General features: G+C 40.8%; 1 protein-coding gene across 2 annotated transcripts in view; it reads left to right on the top strand.

Moving 5' to 3' along the window:
- The window catches only part of LOC139762315 (ubiquitin-conjugating enzyme E2 S), a 72,562-nt gene extending 51,417 nt beyond the window's left edge, over positions 1 to 21,145 (top strand). For both annotated transcript variants that reach the window (XM_071686946.1, XM_071686945.1), the window contains exon 5: positions 18,795 to 21,145. In XM_071686946.1, coding sequence (XP_071543047.1) covers positions 18,795 to 18,941 — 147 coding nt within the window. In that variant the 3' untranslated portion in view covers positions 18,942 to 21,145. The remainder of the gene's footprint in view (positions 1 to 18,794) is intronic.
- Positions 21,146 to 22,699: the final 1,554 nt, after the last annotated feature.

Here is a 22,699-nt window from a genome sequence, read left to right as displayed (position 1 = left end):
AAATTCAATGGCTTTCAAGAGGAAAATGTAACAGAGCTAGTATTTGAGCTTAGAAATGAGCTCAAATTACTTTTTGAAGTTCAGGGTAAGATGGAATTTTTTGCCTGGCTGGATGACGAGGCATGAATTATGTGCCTTTCCTAATTGGTTGACATTTTTGAGCAGCTAAATAAATTGAATCTTCAGATGCAAGGAAGGAATACAAACATCATAAAATTCATGGATTCCTCGAAAGCTTTTATGAGCAAACTGGAAAATTGAAAGAGAAAGGTCAAGATCAATAATGTTGTAATGTTTAAGAAATTGTCATCAATTCTTGTTGCTGATGAAGACCAAGTGCTTTGACAATTCGCAAAAAATTAAATTTTGCAGCATTTGACAGAACTGGAAAATGAATTCAGCCATTTTCCTGAACTCAGTGATGATGAGTTAGATTTAGTGCGAAATCCATTCAAATTGTCAGTTGAAAAAGTTCCTGAAGGTTGTCAAGATGAATTTCTGGAGCTGGACTGGTTTGGGAGCAAAAGATATATTTGATGAAAAATCAGTCAGAATTTTGGCCCTTGATGTGCGATTCCTATCCAAAAGTGGCATACAGAGTTATCCATGCATTGCTTCCATTTGTGTTGATATATCTTTGTGAGTCAGGTGTCTCAACTGTGTTGCAGATGAAAATGAAGTAGATTGTTGTTTGAAAATGACCTGCATTGTGCCCTTTCAAGCACTCCTCCACATATCCAAGAATTGAAGAAACAAAACAATCAAAGGTTTCTCATTGTAATCTTCATCAGAATAAAATGAATTACAATACCCTAGCATTCTATTGAACTTTTTCTTTATTGCATTATGCTTCAGTTTAGTCTGTCAAATAGGTAGGTATGAAGAAAAATACTGTAATTTTATTCATGTTTTAGAGTCAATCAACATTTTCTTTTTGTAAAACTTGACTTTAGAGATAATCCAAGTATTTATTTCATTATATTTATTTTGCTTTGTTGCTGTCTCCCACGTTAGTGAGGTAGCGCAAGGAAACGGACGAAAGAATTGCCCAACCCACCCACATACACATGTATATACATACACGTCCACACACGCAAATATACATACCTATACATCTCAATGTATACATATATATACTCACACAGACATATACATATACACACGTACATAATTCATACTGTCTGCCTTTATTCGTTCCCATTGCCACCCCGCCACACATGAAATAACAACCCCCTCCCCCCGCATGTGCTCGAGGTAGTGCTAGGAAAAGACAACAAAGGCCACATTCATTCACACTCAGTCTCAAGCTATCATGTAATAATGCACCGAAACCACAGCTCCCTTTTCACATCCAGGCCCCACAGAACTTTCCATAGTTTACCCCAGACGCTTCACATGCCATGGTTCAATCCATTGACAGCACGTCAACCCCGGTATACCACATCATTCCAATTTACTCTATTCCTTGCACACCTTTCACCCTCCTGCATGTTCTGGCCCCGATCACTCAAAATCTTCTTCACTCCATCTCTCCACCTCCAATTTGGTCTCCCACTTCTCTTCGTTCCCTCCACCGCTGACACATATGTCCTCTTGATCAATCTTTCCTCACTCGATCAAACCACCTCACACATATTGTCCTCAAACATCTCATTTCCAGCACATCCACCCTCCTGCGCACAACTCTATCCATAACCCACGCCTCGCAACCATATAACATTGTGGGAACCACTATTCCTTCAAACATACCCATTTTTGCTTTCCAAGATAATGTTCTTGACTTCCAAATATTATTCAACGCTCCTAGAACTTTCGCCCCCTCCCCCACCCTGTGATACACTTCTGCTTCCATGGTTCCATCTGCTGCCAAATCCACTCCCAGATATCTAAAACACTTCACTTCCTCCAGTTTTTCTCCATTTGAACTTACCTCTCAATTGACTTGTCCCTCAACCCTACTGTACCTAATAACCTTGCTCTTACTCACATTTACTCTCAGTTTTCTTCTTTTACACACTTTACCAAACTCAAGTCACCAGCTTCTGCAGTTTCTCACATGAATCAGCCACCAGTGCTGTATCATCAGTGAACAACAACTGACTAACTTGCCAAGCTCTCTCATCCACAACAGACTGCATACTTGCCCCTCTTTCCAAAACACTTGCATTCACCTCCCTAACAACCCCACCCATAAACACATTAAACAACCATGAAGACATCACACACCCCCTGCCACAAACCTACATTCACTGAGAACCAATCACTTTCCTCTCTTCCTACACGTACACAAGCCTTACATCCTCGATAAAAACTTTTCACTGCTTCTAACAACTTGCCTCCCACACCATATATTCTTAATACCTTCCACAGAGCATCTCTATCAACTCTATCATATTCCTTCTCCAGATCCATAAATGCTACATAGAAATCCATTTTCTTTTCTAAGTATTTCTCACATACATTCTTCAAAGCAAACATTTGATCCACACATCCTCTACCACTTCTGAAACCAAATTGGTTTTCCCCATTCTGTTGCTCTGTACATGCCTTCACTCTCTCAATCAATACTCTCCCATATAATTTCCCAGGAATACTCAACAAACTTATACCTCTGTAATTTGAGCACTCACTTTTATCCCCTTTGCCTTTGTACAATGGCACTATGCAAGTATTCCGCCAATCCTCAGGCACCTCACCATGAGTCATACATACATTAGAAAACCTCACCAACCAGTCAACAATACAGTCACCCCCTTTCTTAATAAATTCCACTGCAATACCATCCAAACCCGCTGCCTTTCCGGCTTTCATCTTCCGCAAAGCTTTTACTACCTCTTCTCCGTTTACCAAATCATTTTCCCTAACCCTCTCACTTTGCACACCACCTCGACCAAAACACCCTATATCTGCCACTCTGTCATCAAACTCATTCAACAAACCTTCAAAATACTCACTCCATCTCCTCACATCACCACTACTTGTTATCACCTCCCTATTAGCCCCCTTCACTGAAGTTCCCATTTGTTTCTTTGTCTTATGCACTTTATTTACCTCCTTCCAAAACATCTTTTCATTCTCCCTAAAATTTAATGATACTCTCTCACCCCAACTCTCATTTGCCCTCTTTTTCACCTCTTGCACCTTTCTCTTGACCTCCTGCCTCTTTCTTTTATACATCTCCCACTCATTTGCATTTTTTCCCTGCAAAAATTGTCCAAATGCCACTCTCTTCTCTTTCACTAATAATCTTACTTCTTCATCCCACCACTCACTACCCTTTCTAATCTGCCCACCTCCCACTCTTCTCATGCCACAAGCATCTTTTGTGCAAGCCATCACTGCTTCCCTAAATACATCCCATACCTCTCTTACTCCCCTTATGTCCTTTGTTCTCGCCTTTTTCCTTTCTGTGCTCATACTTTCCTGGTACTTCCTCACACAAGTCTCCTTCCCAAGCTCACCTACTCTCACGACTCTTTTCACCCCAACATTCTCTCTTCTTTTCTGAAAACCTCTACAAATCTTCACCTACAAGATAATGATCTGACATCCCTCCAGTTGCACCTCTCAGCACATTAACATCCAAAAGTCTCTCTTTTGCACAACTATCAATTAACACGTAATCCAATAAAGCTCTCTGGCCATCTGCCCCACTTACATACGTATACTTATGTATATCTCTTTTTAAACCAGGTATTCCCAATCACCAGTCCTTTTTCAGCACATAAATCTACAAGCTCTTCACCGTTTCCATTTACAACACTGAACACCTCATGTACACCAATTATTCCCTCAACTGCCACATTGCTCACCTTTGCATTCAAATCACCCATCACTATAACCCGGTCTCGTGCATCAAAACTACTAACACACTCACTCAGCTGCTCCCAAAACACTTGCCTTTCATGATCTTTCTTATGCCCAGGTGCATATGCACCAATAATCACCCATCTCTCTCCATCCGCTTTCAGTTTTATCCATATCAATCTAGAGTTTACTTTCGTACACTCTATCACATACTCCCACCACTCCTGTTTTAGGAGTAGTGCTACCCCTTCCCTTGCTCTTGTCCTCTCACTAGCCCCTGACTTTACTCCCAAGACATTCCCAAACCACTCTTCCCCTTTGCTCATGAGCTTCGTTTCATTCAGAGCCAAAACATCCAGGTTCCTCTCCTCAAACATACTATCTCTCCTTTTTTCTCATCTTGGTTACATCCACACACATTTAGACACCCCAATTTGAGTCTTCGAGGAGGATGAGCACTCCCCGCGTGACTCCTTCTGTTTCCCCTTTTAGAAAGTTAAAATACGAGGGGAGTGTTTCCAGCCCCCCGCTCCCGTCCCTTTTAATCGCCTTCTACAACATGTGAGGAATGTGTGGGAAGTATGCTTTCTCCCCTATCCCCAGGGATAATCCAAGTAAATGTATGTGTACTAATATAGAATAATTTTACGATTTTCAGTATTTTTTTTTTTTCAATTTATTATAGTTTTCGCTGTCTCCCGCGTTTGTGAGGTAGCGCAAGGAAACAGACAAAAGAATGGCCCAACCCACCCACATACACATGTATACACATACACGTCCACACATGCACATATACATACCTATACCTTTCAATATATATTTATTTTTTTTATTTTGCTTTGTCGCTGTCTCCCGCGTTTGCGAGGCAGCGCAAGGAAACAGACGAAAGAAATGGCCCAACCCACCCCCATACACAATGTACACACACACACCCACACACACGCAAATATACATACCTATACATCTCAATGTACACATATATATACACACACAGACACATACATATATACCCATGCACACAATTCACACTCTCTGCCCCTATTCATTCCCATCGCCACCTCGCCACACATGGAATACCATCCCCCTCCCCCCTCATGTGTGCGAGGTAGCACTAGGAAAAGACAACAAAGGCCCCATTCGTTCACACTCAGTCTCCAGCTGTCATGCAATAATGCCCGAAACCACAGCTCCCTTTCCACATCCAGGCCCCACACAACTTTCCATGGTTTACCCCAGACGCTTCACATGCCCTGATTCAATCCACTGACAGCAAGTCAACCCCGGTATACCACATCGGCCAATTCACTCTATTCCTTGCCCTCCTTTCACCCTCCTGCATGTTCAGGCCCCGATCACACAAAATCTTTTTCACTCCATCTTTCCACCTCCAATTTGGTCTCCCACTTCTCCTCGTTCCCTCCACCTCCGACACATATATCCTCTTGGTCAATCTTTCCTCACTCATTCTCTCCATGTGCCCAAACCATTTCAAAACACCCTCTTCTGCTCTCTCAACCACGCTCTTTTTATTTCCACACATCTCTCTTACCCTTACGGTACTTACTCGATCAAACCACCTCACACCACACATTGTCCTGAAACATCTCATATATATATATATATATATATATATATATATATATATATATATATATATATATCCCTGGGGATAGGGGTGAAAGAATACTTCCCACGTATTCCTCGCGTGTCGTAGAAAGCGACTAAAGGGGATGGGAGCGGGGGGCCAGAAATCCTCCCCTCCTTGTATTAACTTTCTAAAATGGGAAACAGAAGGAGTCACGCGGGGAGTGCTCATCCTCCTCGAAGGCTCAGAGTTGGGTGCCTAAATGTGTGTGGATGTAACCAAGATGTGAAAAAAGGAGAGATAGGTAGTATGTTTGAGGAAAGGAACCTGGCTGTTTTGGCTCTGAGTGAAACGAAGTTCAAGGGTAAAGGGGAAGAGTGGTTTGGGAATGTCTGGGGAGTAAAGTCAGGGGTTAGTGAGAGGACAAGAGCAAGGGAAGGAGTAGCAATACTCCTGAAACAGGAGTTGTGGGAGTATGTGATAGAATGTAAGAAAGTAAATTCTTGATTAATATGGGTAAAACTGAAAGTTGATGGAGAGAGGTGGGTGATTATTGGTGCATATGCACCTGGGCATGAGAAGAAAGATCATGAGAGGCAAGTGTTTTGGGAGCAGCTGAATGAGTGTGTTAGTGGTTTTGATGCACGAGACCGGGTTATAGTGATGGGTGATTTGAATGCAAAGGTGAGTAATGTGGCAGTTGAGGGAATAATTGGTATACATGGGGTGTTCAGTGTTGTAAATGGAAATGGTGAAGAGCTTGTAGATTTATGTGCTGAAAAAGGACTGATGATTGGGAATACCTGGTTTAAAAAGCGAGATGTACATAAGTATACTTATGTAAGTAGGAGAGATGGCCAGAGAGCGTTATTGGATTACGTGTTAATTGACAGGCGTGCGAAAGAGAGACTTTTGGATGTTAATGTGCTGAGAGGTGCAACTGGAGGGATGTCTGATCATTATCTTGTGGAGGCTAAGGTGAAGATTTGTATGGGTTTTCAGAAAAGAAGAGTGAATGTTGGGGTGAAGAGGGTGGTGAGAGTAAGTGAGCTTGGGAAGGAGACCTGTGTGAGGAAGTACCAGGAGAGACTGAGTACAGAATGGAAAAAGGTGAGAACAATGGAAGTAAGGGGAGTGGGGGAGGAATGGGATGTATTTAGGGAATCAGTGATGGATTGCGCAAAAGATGCTTGTGGCATGAGAAGAGTGGGAGGTGGGTTGATTAGAAAGGGTAGTGAGTGGTGGGATGAAGAAGTAAGAGTATTAGTGAAAGAGAAGAGAGAGGCATTTGGACGATTTTTGCAGGGAAAAAATGCAATTGAGTGGGAGATGTATAAAAGAAAGAGACAGGAGGTCAAGAGAAAGGTGCAAGAGGTGAAAAAAAGGGCAAATGAGAGTTGGGGTGAGAGAGTATCATTAAATTTTAGGGAGAATAAAAAGATGTTCTGGAAGGAGGTAAATAAAGTGCGTAAGACAAGGGAGCAAATGGGAACTTCAGTGAAGGGCGCAAATGGGGAGGTGATAACAAGTAGTGGTGATGTGAGAAGGAGATGGAGTGAGTATTTTGAAGGTTTGTTGAATGTGTTTGATGATAGAGTGGCAGATATAGGGTGTTTTGGTCGAGGTGGTGTGCAAAGTGAGAGGGTTGGGGAAAATGATTTGGTAAACAGAGAAGAGGTAGTGAAAGCTTTGCGTAAGATGAAAGCCGGCAAGGCAGCAGGTTTGGATGGTATTGCAGTGGAATTTATTAAAAAAGGGGGTGACTGTATTGTTGACTGGTTGGTAAGGTTATTTAATGTATGTATGACTCATGGTGAGGTGCCTGAGGATTGGCGGAATGCGTGCATAGTGCCATTGTACAAAGGCAAAGGGGATAAGAGTGAGTGCTCAAATTACAGAGGTATAAGATTGTTGAGTATTCCTGGTAAATTATATGGGAGGGTATTGATTGAGAGGGTGAAGGCATGTACAGAGCATCAGATTGGGGAAGAGCAGTGTGGTTTCAGAAGTGGTAGAGGATGTGTGGATCAGGTGTTTGCTTTGAAGAATGTATGTTAGAAATACTTAGAAAAGCAAATGGATTTGTATGTAGCATTTATGGATCTGGAGAAGGCATATGATAGAGTTGATAGAGATGCTCTGTGGAAGGTATTAAGAATATATGGTGTGGGAGGAAAGTTGTTAGAAGCAGTGAAAAGTTTTTATCGAGGATGTAAGGCATGTGTACGTGTAGGAAGAGAGGAGAGTGACTGGTTCTCAGTGAATGTAGGTTTGCGGCAGGGGTGTGTGATGTCTCCATGGTTGTTTAATTTGTTTATGGATGGTGTTGTTAGGGAGGTAAATGCAAGAGTTTTGGAAAGAGGTGCAAGTATGAAGTCTGTTGGAGATGAGAGAGCTTGGGAAGTGAGTCAGTTGTTGTTCGCTGATGATACAGCACTGGTGGCTGATTCATGTGAGAAACTGCAGAAGCTGGTGACTGAGTTTGGTAAAGTGTGTGGAAGAAGAAAGTTAAGAGTAAATGTGAATAAGAGCAAGGTTATTAGGTACAGTAGGGTTGAGGGTCAAGTCAATTGGGAGGTGAGTTTGAATGGAGAAAAACTGTAGGAAGTGAAGTGTTTTAGATATCTGGGAGTGGATCTGGCAGCGGATGGAACCATGGAAGCGGAAGTGGATCATAGGGTGGGGGAGGGGGCGAAAATTCTGGGAGCTTTGAAGAATGTGTGGAAGTCGAGAACATTATCTCGGAAAGCAAAAATGGGTATGTTTGAAGGAATAGTGGTTCCAACAATGTTGTATGGTTGCGAGGCGTGGGATATGGATAGAGTTGTGCGCAGGAGGATGGATGTGCTGGAAATGAGATGTTTGCGGACAATGTGTGGTGTGAGGTGGTTTGATCGAGTGAGTAACGTAAGGGTAAGAGAGATGTGTGGAAATAAAAAGAGCGTGGTTGAGAGAGCAGAAGAGGGTGTTTTGAAGTGGTTTGGGCACATGGAGAGAATGAGTGAGGAAAGATTGACCAAGAGGATATATGTGTCGGAGGTGGAGGGAACGAGGAGAAGTGGGAGACCAAATTGGAGGTGGAAAGATGGAGTGAAAAAGATTTTGTGTGATCGGGGCCTGAACATGCAGGAGGGTGAAAGGAGGGCAAGGAATAGAGTGAATTGGAACGATGTGGTATACCGGGGTTGACGTGCTGTCAGTGGATTGAATCAAGGCATGTGAAGCGTCTGGGGTAAACCATGGAAAGCTGTGTAGGTATGTATATTTGCGTGTGTGGACGTATGTATATACATGTGTAAGGGGGGGGGTTGGGCCATTTCTTTCGTCTGTTTCCTTGCGCTATCTCTCAAACGCGGGAGACAGCGACAAAGTATAATAAATAAATATAAATATATATATATATATATATATATATATATATATATATATATATATATATATATATATATATATTTATTATATATTATACTTTGTCGCTGTCTCCCGCGTTTGCGAGGTAGCGCAAGGAAACAGACGAAAGAAATGGCCCAACCCCCTCGCCATACACATGTATATACATACGTCCACACACGCAAATATACATACCTACACAGCTTTCCATGGTTTACCCCAGACGCTTCACATGCCTTGATTCAATCCACTGACAGCACGTCAACCCTGGTATAACACATCGCTCCAATTCACTCTATTCCTTGCCCTCCTTTCACCCTCCTGCATGCTCAGGCCCCGATCACACAAAATCTTTTTCACTCCATCTTTCCACCTCGAAATTTGGTCTCCCTCTTCTCCTCGTTCCCTCCACCTCCGACACATATATCCTCTTGGTCAATCTTTCCTCACTCATTCTCTCCATGTGCCCAAACCACTTCAAAACACCCTCTTCTGCTCTCGCAACCACGCTCTTTTTATTTCCACACATCTCTCTTACCCTTACGTTACTCACTCGATCAAACCACCTCACACCACACATTGTCCTCAAACATCTCATTTCCAGCACATCCATCCTCCTGCGCACAACTCTATCCATAGCCCACGCCTCGCAACCATACAACATTGTTGGAACCACTATTCCTTCAAACATACCCATTTTTGCTTTCCGAGATAATGTTCTCGACTTCCACACATTCTTCAAGGCCCCCAGAATTTTCCCCCCCTCCCCCACCCTATGATCCACTTCCGCTTCCATGGTTCCATCCGCTGCCAGATCCACTCCCAGATAACTAAAACACTTCACTTCCTCCAGTTTTTCTCCATTCAAACTCACCTCCCAATTGACTTGACCCTCAACCCTACTGTACCTAATAACCTTGCTCTTATTCACATTTACTCTTAACTTTCTTCTTCCACACACTTTACCAAACTCAGTCACCAGCTTCTGCAGTTTCTCACATGAATCAGCCACCAGCGCTGTATCATCAGCGAACAACAACTGACTCACTTCCCAAGCTCTCTCATCCCCAACAGCCTTCATACTTGCCCCTCTTTCCAAAACTCTTGCATTTACCTCCCTAACAACCCCATCCATAAACAAATTAAACAACCATGGAGACATCACACACCCCTGCCGCAAACCTACATTCACTGAGAACCAATCACTTTCCTCTCTTCCTACACGTACACATGCCTTACATCCTCGTTAAAAACTTTTCACTGCTTCTAACAACTTTCCTCCCACACCATATATTCTTAATACCTTCCACAGAGCATCTCTATCAACTCTATCATATGCCTTCTCCAGATCCATAAATGCTACATACAAATCCATTTGCTTTTCTAAGTATTTCTCACATACATTCTTCAAAGCAAACACCTGATCCACACATCCTCTACCACTTCTGAAACCACACTGCTCTTCCCCAATCTGATGCTCTGTACATGCCTTCACCCTCTCAATCAATACCCTCCCATATAATTTACCAGGGATACTCAACAAACTTATACCTCTGTAATTTGAGCACTCACTCTTATCCCCTTTGCCTTTGTACAATGGCACTATGCACGCATTCCGCCAATCCTCAGGCACCTCACCATGAGTCATACATACATTAAATAACCTTACCAACCAGTCAACAATACAGTCACCCCCTTTTTTAATAAATTCCACTGCAATACCATCCAAACCTGCTGCCTTGCCGGCTTTCATCTTACGCAAAGCTTTCACTACCTCTTCTCTGTTTACCAAATCATTTTCCCTAACCCTCTCACTTTGCACACCACCTCGACCAAAACACCCTATATCTGCCACTCTATCATCAAACACATTCAACAAACCTTCAAAATACTCACTCCATCTCCTCACATCACCAATACTTGTTATCACCTCCCCATTTGCGCCCTTCACTGAAGTTCCCATTTGCTCCCTTGTCTTACGCACTTTATTTACCTCCTTCCAGAACATCGTTTTATTCTCCCTAAAATTTAATGATACTCTCTCACCCCAACTCTCATTTGCCCTCTTTTTCACCTCTTGCACCTTTCTCTTGACCTCCTGTCTCTTTCTTTTATACATCTCCCACTCAATTGCATTTTTTCCCTGCAAAAATCGTCCAAATGCCTCTCTCTTCTCTCTCACTAATACTCTTTACTTCTTCATCCCACCACTCACTACCCTTTCTAATCAACCCACCTCCCACTCTTCTCATGCCACAAGCATCTTTTGCGCAATCCATCACTGATTCCCTAAATACATCCCATTCCTCCCCCACTCCCCTTGCTTCCATTGTTCCCACCTTTTTCCATTCTGTACTCAGTCTCTCCTGGTACTTCCTCACACAGGTCTCCTTCTCAAGCTCACTTACTCTCACCACCCTCTTCACCCCAACATTCACTCTTCTTTTCTGAAAACCCATACAAATCTTCACCTTAGCCTCCACAAGATAATGATCAGACATCCCTCCAGTTGCACCTCTCAGCACATTAACATCCAAAAGTCTCTCTTTCGCACGCCTGTCAATTAACACGTAATCCAATATATATATATATATATATATATATATATATATATATATATATATATATATATATTCCCTGGTTCAATCCATTGACAGCACGTCAACCCCAGTATACCACATTGTTCCAATTCACTCTATTCCTTGCACACCTTTCACCCTCCTGCCTGTCCAGGCCCTGATCGCTGAAAATCTTTTTCACTCCATCCTTCCACCTCCAATTTAGTCTCCCACTTCTCCTTGTTCCCTCCACCTCAGACACATATATCCTCTTTGTCAATCTTTCCTCACTCATTCTCTCCATGTGGCCAAACCATTTCAAAACACCCTCTTTTGCTTTCTCAACCACAGTCTTTTTATTACCACACATCTCTCTAACCCTTTCATTACTTACTTGATCGAACCACCTCACACCACATATTGTCCTCAAACATCTCATTTCCAACACATCCACCCTCCTTCGCACAACCCTATCTATAGTCCACACCTCGCAACCATGTAACATTGTTGGAACCACTATTCCTTCAAACATCCCATTTTTGCTTTCTGAGACAATGTTTTCGCCTTCCACACATTTTTCAACGCTCCCAGAACTTTCGCCCCCTCCCCCACCCTATGATTCACTTCCCCTTCCATGGTTCCATCCACTACTAAATCCACTCCCAGATATCTAAAACACTTCACTTCCTCTCATTTTTCTCCATTCAAACTTACCTCCCAATTGACTTGTCCCTCACCCCTACTGTACCTAATAACCTTGCTCTTATTCACATTTACTCTCAGCTTTCTTCTTTCTTACACTTTACCAAACTCACTCACCAGCTTCTGCAGTTTTTCACACGAATCAGCCACCAGCGCTGTATCATCAGCAAACAACAGCTGACTCACTTCCCAAGCCCTCCCATCCACAACAGACTGCATACTTGCCCCTCTCTCAAAACTCTTTTATTCACCTCCCTAACAACCCCATCCATAAACAAATTAACCATGGAAACATCATGCAAACCTACAATCACTGAGAACCAATCACTTTCCTCTCTTCCTACTCATACACATGCCTTGCATCCTTGATAAAAACTTTTCAGTGCTTCTAGCAACTTGCCTCCCACACCATATATTCTTAATACCTTCCACAGAGCATCTCTATCCACTCTATCATATACCTTCTCCAGATCCATAAATGCTACATACAAATCCTTTTGCTTTTCTAAGTATTTCTCACATACATTCTTCAAAGCAAACACCTGATCCACACATCCTCTACTACTTCTGAAACCACACTGCTCTTCCCCAATCTGATGCTCTGTACATGCCTTCACCATCTCAATCAATACCCTCCCATATAATTTCCCAGGAATACTCAAGAAACTTATACCTCTGTAATTTGAACACTCACCTTTATTCCCTTTGCCTTTGTACAGTGGCACTATGCATGCTTTCCACCAATCCTCAGGCCATACATACATTAAATATCCTAACCAAATTTTTCAGTATTATATGCATATTATTTGGAATGCATCAATTGAGTCAGGCAGTCTTGGAAAGGGTGAATGACATTCTCTCATATGATGAAAAGGGTGAATTGGGCAAAAAAGGTTGAGAATCACTGTACTAAGGGATATCTTACATTCTAGGGCAATTTACATACATTTCTCCTGTTACTTAACAATTTGATACCTTCTGTCAACGTTATTGTGGAAGTGGAAAATTATTGTATGTTACCCTTTTTAGATTGCATGATCCATAGGGATAGAAGCATGTTTGTTTAGCATTTACAGAAAACCCACCAGTGTTTGTTCTATTCCTTATTAATCAGGCCAACATGAGAGGTAAACTATCATCATTCCAGTTGATGTTCCTTAGGGCATTACGTATATGCAGTCCAGAATTTATTGATGATGTGTTTGAGAAGATATATTTTATTGGATCCAAGTTAAAGTATCCTAGATCTTTCATTGATAAATCCCATAAGTTTGCAAAGAACTTATTTTATGGAGTTAAACACAAACCTTTCTCTGATACCAAGAATCCTTTAGTTCCTCCTTTTAGTGATGGTTTTACATTACTTCCTAGGCTGCTTAAATCCTTTGATGTAAATGTAGCCTTCAGCAATAACAATACTATAAAGAATATCAAAAACTCACCAGAAAATTCTATGAGCTTTGTTTACAGAATACCTTGTTGGGCAGACTGGTAAGGATCTTTATGTCAGACTTAAGCAAAATAAATCTAGTATAAGAACAGGACAAGAATCAAATCCTATATTTAATCATGTTAAAAGATTATTCATTATATTTATTGGGGCAACACTAATTCACTTATTAACTAGAATCCCTATACCACAATAGATATCTTTGAATCTTCTATTGTGAAATACACAAAGAATTGTAACATTGATATTGGTGAAGGTCTATACAAACTGGATAGCTTTGTTGTAGGCAAAAATTGTAAACAGTTCCCTTTCCTGTCCACATAAAGAAAAATTTTATGACAGGCATGATGCTGTACCCGAACATCACCCTTTGGTAATGCTTGTTTACCAATGGTGTCTTAGCTTCGTTTCTTTCTTGTATATCAACTGGCTGTTCTACATCTTCTGTCTCATTCTTGTATCTCCCCTGACGATTTGATCTTTACACTATCTCCCCTGACGATTTGATCTTTCCACTAAGTGCACTTGGGAACTTATCGTGTTTCATTTTCCTCATGGTTTTATACATATACTAGATCATGCGCACCACTTTGACCCGCAAAATGTGTATATATGTATGTATTTATGTATGAATGTATGTTTATGTGCGTGTATGTATATAGATGTGTATATGAGTGGATGTGTCTTTCATCTGTTTCCTGGCATTACCTTGCTAACATGGAAAATGACAGTGAAATATGATAAGTAATTGATATAGGTATATGTTATATTTATTATTTTTTATTATACTTTGTCACTGTCTCCCGCGTTTGCGAGGTAGTGCAAGGAAACAGACGAAAGAAATGGCCCAACCCCCCCCCATACACATGTATATACATATGTCCACACACGCAAATATACATACCTACACAGCTTTCCATGGTTTACCCCAGACGCTTCACATGCCTTGATTCAATCCACTGACAGCACGTCAACCCCGGTATACCACATCGCTCCAATTCACTCTATTCCTTGCCCTCCTTTCACCCTCCTGCATGTTCAGGCCCCGATCACACAAAATCTTTTTCACTCCATCTTTCCACCTCCAATTTGGTCTCCCTCTTCTCCTCGTTCCCTCCACCTCCGACACATATATCCTCTTGGTCAATCTTTCCTCACTCATTCTCTCCATGTGCCCAAACCACTTCAAAACACCCTCTTCTGCTCTCTCAACCACGCTCTTTTTATTTCCACACACCTCTCTTACCCTTACGTTACTCACTCGATCAAACCACCTCACACCACACATTGTCCTCAAACATCTCATTTCCAGCACATCCATCCTCCTGCGCGCAACTCTATCCATAGCCCACGCCTCGCAACCATACAACATTGTTGGAACCACTATTCCTTCAAACATACCCATTTTTGCTTTCCGAGATAATGTTCTCGACTTCCACACATTCTTCAAGGCCCCCAGAATTTTCGCCCCCTCCCCCACCCTATGATCCACTTCCGCTTCCATGGTTCCATCCGCTGCCAGATCCACTCCCAGATATCTAAAACACTTCACTTCCTCCAGTTTTTCTCCATTCAAACTCACCTCCCAATTGACTTGACCCTCAACCCTACTGTACCTAATAACCTTGCTCTTATTCACATTTACTCTTAACTTTCTTCTTTCACACACTTTACCAAACTCAGTCACCAGCTTCTGCAGTTTCTCACATGAATCAGCCATCAGCGCTGTATCATCAGCGAACAACAACTGACTCACTTCCCAAGCTCTCTCATCCCCAACAGACTTCATACTTGCCCCTCTTTCCAAAACTCTTGCATTTACCTCCCTAACAACCCCATCCATAAACAAATTAAACAACCGTGGAGACATCACACACCCCTGCCGCAAACCTACATTCACTGAGAACCAATCACTTTCCTCTCTTCCTACCCGTACACATGCCTTACATCCTCGATAAAAACTTTTCACTGCTTCTAACAACTTTCCTCCCACACCATATATTCTTAATACCTTCCACATATAGGTATATGTTATATATATCATATTATTATATTTATTTTATTGATTATACTTAGTCGTTGTCTCCCGTGTTAGCGAGGTATTGCAAGGAAACATATGAAAGAATGGCCCATCCCATCCACATACACATGCATATTCCTATGAGGCCATGGGGAAAATGAAGCACGTTAAGTTGCTGTGGCCTTATAGGAATATGCTTGATCACGCGCAAAATTATGATCCTTTCCAATACACACGTATATACAGAAATGCCCACATATGCACATATACATACCTATACATTTCAACGTATACATACATATACATACACAGACATATACATATATACACATGTACATATCTATACTTGCTGCTTTCATCCATTCCTGTCATCGCCCTGCCACACGTGAAATGGCACCCCCCTCCCCCTGTGTGTGCATGCTAGGAAAAGACAACAAAGGCCACATTCATTCACACTCAGTCTCTAGCTGTCATTTGTAATGCACTGAAACCACAGCTCCCTTTCCACATCCAGGCCCCACAAAACTTTCCTGCATCAGTGAGGGAGCACCAGGAAACAGAGAGAGAATGGCCCATGCACACCCATATACATATCATCATATACACATATACATACACATACGTATATACACATGTACATATTCATAATTGCTTGCCTTCATCCATTCCTCTCTCTGCCCTGCCCCACAGGAAACAGCATCGCCACCGCCTTCATCAGAGATTTTTTTTTTTTTTTTTTTTTTTTTTTTTTTTTTTTTTTTTTTTTTTTTTTTAATACTTTGTCGCTGTCTCCCGCATTTGCGAGGTAGCGCAAGGAAACAGACGAAAGAAATGGCCCAACCCCCCCCATACACATGTACATACACACGTCCACACACGCAAATATACATACCTACACAGCTTTCCTTGGTTTACCCCGGACGCTTCACATGCCTTGATTCAATCCACTGACAGCACGTCAACCCCTGTATACCACATCGCTCCAATTCACTCTATTCCTTGCCCTCCTTTCACCCTCCTGCATGTTCAGGCCCCGATCACACAAAATCCTTTTCACTCCATCTTTCCACCTCCAATTTGGTCTCCCTCTTCTCCTCGTTCCCTCCACCTCCGACACATATATCCTCTTGGTCAATCTTTCCTCACTCATTCTCTCCATGTGCCCAAACCATTTCAAAACACCCTCTTCTGCTCTCTCAACCACGCTCTTTTTATTTCCACACATCTCTCTTACCCTTACGTTACTTACTCGATCAAACCACCTCACACCACACATTGTCCTCAAACATCTCATTTCCAGCACATCCATCCTCCTGCGCACAACTCTATCCATAGCCCACGCCTCGCAACCATACAACATTGTTGGAACTACTATTCCTTCAAACATACCCATTTTTGCTTTCCGGGATAATGTTCTCGACTTCCACACATTTTTCAAGGCTCCCAAAATTTTCGCCCCCTCCCCCACCCTATGATCCACTTCCGCTTCCATGGTTCCATCCGCTGACAGATCCACTCCCAGATATCTAAAACACTTCACTTCCTCCAGTTTTTCTCCATTCAAACTCACCTCCCAATTGACTTGACCCTCAACCCTACTGTACCTAATAACCTTGCTCTTATTCACATTTACTCTTAACTTTCTTCTTCCACACACTTTACCAAACTCAGTCACCAGCTTCTGCAGTTTCTCACATGAATCCGCCACCAGTGCTGTATCATCAGCGAACAACAACTGACTCACTTCCCAAGCTCTCTCATCCCCAACAGACTTCATACTTGCCCCTCTTTCCAAGACTCTTGCATTTACCTCCCTAACAACACCATCCATAAACAAATTAAACAACCATGGAGACATCACACACCCCTGCCGCAAACCTACATTCACTGAGAGCCAATCACTTTCCTCTCTTCCTACACGTACACATGCCTTACATCCTCGATAAAAACTTTTCACTGCTTCTAACAACTTGCCTCCCACACCATATATTCTTAATACCTTCCACAGAGCATCTCTATCAACTCTATCATATGCCTTCTCCAGATCCATAAATGCCACATACAAATCCATTTGCTTTTCTAAGTATTTCTCACATACATTCTTCAAAGCAAACACCTGATCCACACATCCTCTACCACTTCTGAAACCACACTGCTCTTCCCCAATCTGATGCTCTGTACATGCCTTCACCCTCTCAATCAATACCCTCCCATATAATTTACCAGGAATACTCAACAAACTTATACCTCTGTAATTTGAGCACTCACTCTTATCCCCTTTGCCTTTGTACAATGGCACTATGCACGCATTCCGCCAATCCTCAGGCACCTCACCATGAGTCATACATACATTAAATAACCTTACCAACCAGTCAACAGTACAGTCACCCCCTTTTTTAATAAATTCCACTGCAATACCATCCAAACCTGCTGCCTTGCCGGCTTTCATCTTCCGCAAAGCTTTTACTACCTCTTCTCTGTTTACCAAATCATTTTCCCTAACCCTCTCACTTTGCACACCACCTCGACCCAAACACCCTATATCTGCCACTCTGTCATCAGACACATTCAACAAACCTTCAAAATACTCATTCCATCTCCTTCTCACATCACCACTACTTGTTATCACCTCCCCATTTACGCCCTTCACTGAAGTTCCCATTTGCTCCCTTGTCTTACGCACCCTATTTACCTCCTTCCAGAACATCTTTTTATTCTCCCTAAAATTTACTGATAGTCTCTCACCCCAACTCTCATTTGCCCTTTTTTTCACCTCTTGCACCTTTCTCTTGACCTCCTGTCTCTTTCTTTTATACTTCTCCCACTCAATTGCAATTCATCAGAGATAGTGTCAGGAAAACAGACAGAAAATGTCACATTCATTCACATTCAGTCTCTCTCTCTTGTGCTTGTATATTATTCCCTGTGTGTCATAGAAGCTGATTAAAGGGTAGGAGTGGGAGGTGGAAGTCCTCCCCTCCAGTTTTTACTTTTTCAAAAGAAGGAACAGAGAAGGGGCCAAGTGAGGATTTTCCCTCTAAGGCTCATTCATCTGCCCTTAATGCTACCTCACTAATGTGGGAAATTTTGAATATGCATGAAAAAATATTATGGGATAGGCCTGCATGACATAGGTTGTTGGAGAGTTTAATGCAGTATTATGATGGCTGTGGTCAAACTGGTGTGACTAAGATGACCTAGCTTACATCCTTCAGACACCTTCAGGATATAGATATTAATCTCTAGTCAAAACTGCTGTTAAGTATTAATACACCTTTTCAGGGTCCAAAAATCTCCAAAGGAGAGCCCAGTGGCGAAGGATCAAGTCAAGATGGGCCCCAGGCAAAGAAGCATGCTTCAGACAAGAAGATAATAGCTGATCGCAAAAAGTTATTAAAAGATAAAAAACGGACATTAAAAAGATTATGAACTGAATAATTGTGCTGTGTCATTGTCACCTTGAAGTGCAAAAAAACACGTGGGTATCTTTGAATGATACCTCCCTCTCTCTTTCTCCTTCTCAGGCAAAGGCTTTGATCCTCAAGTTTCACATGGCAAATGTAAACTTCACTGATCATCCAGAAGTACCAGATCACTTGTCATGGTAAATTACTTGAGACTTTGTACCTTTGTATTTTTACAAACGTTTTAGGCAACTTTTCGTGCTTTTTTTAGAATGTCCCGGAGGAAATTTCTTGTATTAGGAGGTACTTGAAAAATGTTACCATGCCTTGTTATAAAATAATATGAAGCCTTTGAGATCATGGATACATTTTTAAGCAATGAAATTGCTTTATTGTGGATGTTCCATGATTTTTAGTCTGGTGGTATTTAGATGTAAGTGAATCAGCAGATATCCCCTTCATCATGTGGTGTGTGGTGTTATAAGGCTATGAACAGTCAACAAAAAGGTATTGATACACATGTCATGCAGTACATTTTGAAACACAGGGCAAAGATTTTTATACACTCTCCTAAGTCTCATTATACAATGGTATGCCTGCTTTCCTTGTTTGGCAGTTACTGTTCAAGATAGGAAAACCAATGAATACAGTTTGATGGATGAAGGGACTTCCCCTAATGAATTAAAAAGATGCATCCCTGTTTCATGTATATATATATATATATATATATATATATATATATATATATATATATAGTTGTTGTTCGCTGATGATACAGCGCTGGTGGCTGATTCATGTGAGAAACTGCAGAAGCTGGTGACTGAGTTTGGTAAAGTGTGTGAAAGAAGAAAGTTAAGAGTAAATGTGAATAAGAGCAAGGTTATTAGGTACAGTAGGGTTGAGGGTCAAGTCAATTGGGAGGTAAGTTTGAATGGAGAAAAACTGGAGGAAGTAAAGTGTTTTAGATATCTGGGAGTGGATCTGGCAGCGGATAGAACCATGGAAGCGGAAGTGGATCATAGGGTGGGGGAGGGGGCGAAAATCCTGGGAGCCTTGAAGAATGTGTGGAAGTCGAGAACATTATCTCGGAAAGCAAAAATGGGTATGTTTGAAGGAATAGTGGTTCCAACAATGTTGTATGGTTGCGAGGCGTGGGCTATGGATAGAGTTGTGTGCAGGAGGGTGGATGTGCTGGAAATGAGATGTTTGAGGACAATGTGTGGTGTGAGGTGGTTTGATCGAGTAAGTAACGTAAGGGTAAGAGAGATGTGTGGAAATAAAAAGAGCGTGGTTGAGAGAGCAGAAGAGGGTGTTTTGAAATGGTTTGGGCACATGGAGAGAATGAGTGAGGAAAGATTGACCAAGAGGATATATGTGTCGGAGGTGGAGGGAACGAGGAGAAGTGGGAGACCAAATTGGAGGTGGAAAGATGGAGTGAAAAAGATTTTGTGTGATCGGGGCCTGAACATGTAGGAGGGTGAAAGGAGGGCAAGGAATAGAGTGAATTGAATCGATGTGGTATACCGGGGTTGACGTGCTGTTAGTGGATTGAAATCAGGGCATGTGAAGCGTCTGGGGTAAACCATGGAAAGCTGTGTAGGTATGTATATTTGCGTGTGTGGACGTGTATGTATATACATGTGTATGGGGGTGGGTTGGGCCATTTCTTTCGTCTGTTTCCTTGTGCTACCTCGCAAACGCGGGAGACAGCGACAAAGCAAAAAAAATTATATATATATATATATATATATATATATATATATATATATATATATATATATAGTTTGTTATATTGAAAACCTCATTGTGTTTGATAGAAGAATATACATGGATAATTAATTTTTTGTAGAAAAGAATACTTGAATGAGATGAAATATTTAGCAATGGAATGTTTGTAAAACCTTGCAGAGTGCCACAGGCCACATTTCTGAAAAAAGAAAATGCAGTTTATGAATATTTAATGCATTCATTCATTTCTTGTAAAGCCCTGTTGATATTTCTATGTTGCATTCTCTATAAGTGCTTGTTGACCAAATAATAACTAAAGTCATACATATCTTAGATGCTGATTCATTTGTGATTTGAATTTAGTTTGATATCTTTTGAATTCTTTTGGACATAGATGTTTCAAAATCCTGTGATTGTAGAAAAGCAAACATGCATTGGTTTGATAATTTCCTTGAACAAAGTAGTAATGCCATACTGATTAAAATATTTTTTGTCAACTTGTTCCCATGTTTCCCTCTCAAAATCATAGGAGGATGGGATGGTATTAGTCAGCCCTCTTGCCTTCTAATCTTGTTTATTTTCATAATTACATGGTATTTGGTAAATAGCAACTCCTATGTTTAGCTTGCAAAGTTCTTTTGGTACTGTAAGTGGACTGCAAATATTTACAAAGTAAGTATTACCAGTATGTTGCACTTGATTGTTTTACTAATATTGAGAGTATTTTTTTGTTTCCAGAGATTTATGTCAAAGAATATGACTTGAGGAAGGGACTTAATTTGTATAAGAAATAAAGCAAATACCATGATCGGAAGTATTAACCATACTGAAACAGCTGCATTAACATTGGTCATTTCAGATTCCATGGGTATCAATACTTTTTTGTAACTACCTTTATATCTGATATTCAGATGTATGGCATAAATGAATTGCTGACAATAAAACACAAATAGTCAGTATAGTTTAAGTAATTATTGATATATTTGAGTTTCTCCCTCTCTACTTTTACTATTTGTCTTTAGCACATTTGAACACATCGTGTGTTATACATGTATTACTTTTCTGCTGTTAGGAGGAGGCAATTATATAACCATTTAGCAGATGCTGGATTTTATGAATGTGTAATAAAAAGCCTTACTTGGCTCTAATCTTGAAGTTAGCCTTTAAGGGCAAATTTGCACAATGCCTTTGTTCAGACCAACTTAAAGGAAAGATAGACCAAATACAGTGAAAATATGAGGGGAAAGGACATATTTGAAAGTTGGCAGTAACTGCATTTAGTAATGGTCAGGTTTTTTTTTTTTTTTTTTTTTTTTTTTTTTTTTTTTTTTTTTTTTTTAGGTCCTTGCTTACATATTTGTAGAATTTGGAGGTATTAGCTCAATCATCATCTTAACTAACATCGGTAGGTGAAGTTCTTTACACACACACACACACACACACACACACACACACACACACTTATGAGAGAATGTAGGTATTTTCTAACAGTGTCACATTTTGTGCCTTTCAGTTTGGCAGTTTGGTTATGAATCTGCAGGTTATATATATATATATATATATATATATATATATATATATATATATATATATATATATATATATATATATATACCACAAAGTAGCAGTGCAGCTGTGCAGTTACTAAATGAAATTTGAATTTTTAAGCCTCAAATTATGTAGGCCATTTAGGACTTATTATTCATAGACCTACAAACTTTGAACTTGTTTGATTGTTGCAGTCTTTTGTACATTTCAATTGAAAAATAAGTGTTGTTATGTGCACATGCTTTTACATATCTGTCATATGAAGTATGAATATGTCATATGAAGTATGAATATGATTGAGACAGTTTAACAATTACAGTACTTTACTATTTCAACTAGAGAGCAGATAAGTGATCAGAAATAATATTGTGTTTTGTCCCAATTTAGATTACAAACGTGGCATAAGTACCATGATCATAATCATTTGTTAGTTTTTATCACCCACACAGCATTATTCTGAATCTGTCTTTCACAGCAGATGACAGTAATTATGCTTTGGCTATATTC

The sequence above is a fragment of the Panulirus ornatus genome, chromosome 43, assembly GCF_036320965.1.
Source record: "Panulirus ornatus isolate Po-2019 chromosome 43, ASM3632096v1, whole genome shotgun sequence".
Lineage (NCBI taxonomy): Eukaryota > Metazoa > Arthropoda > Malacostraca > Decapoda > Palinuridae > Panulirus > Panulirus ornatus.
The sequence above is the reverse complement of the archived record's forward strand: the minus strand, read 5'-3'. Positions and strand labels throughout refer to the sequence as shown.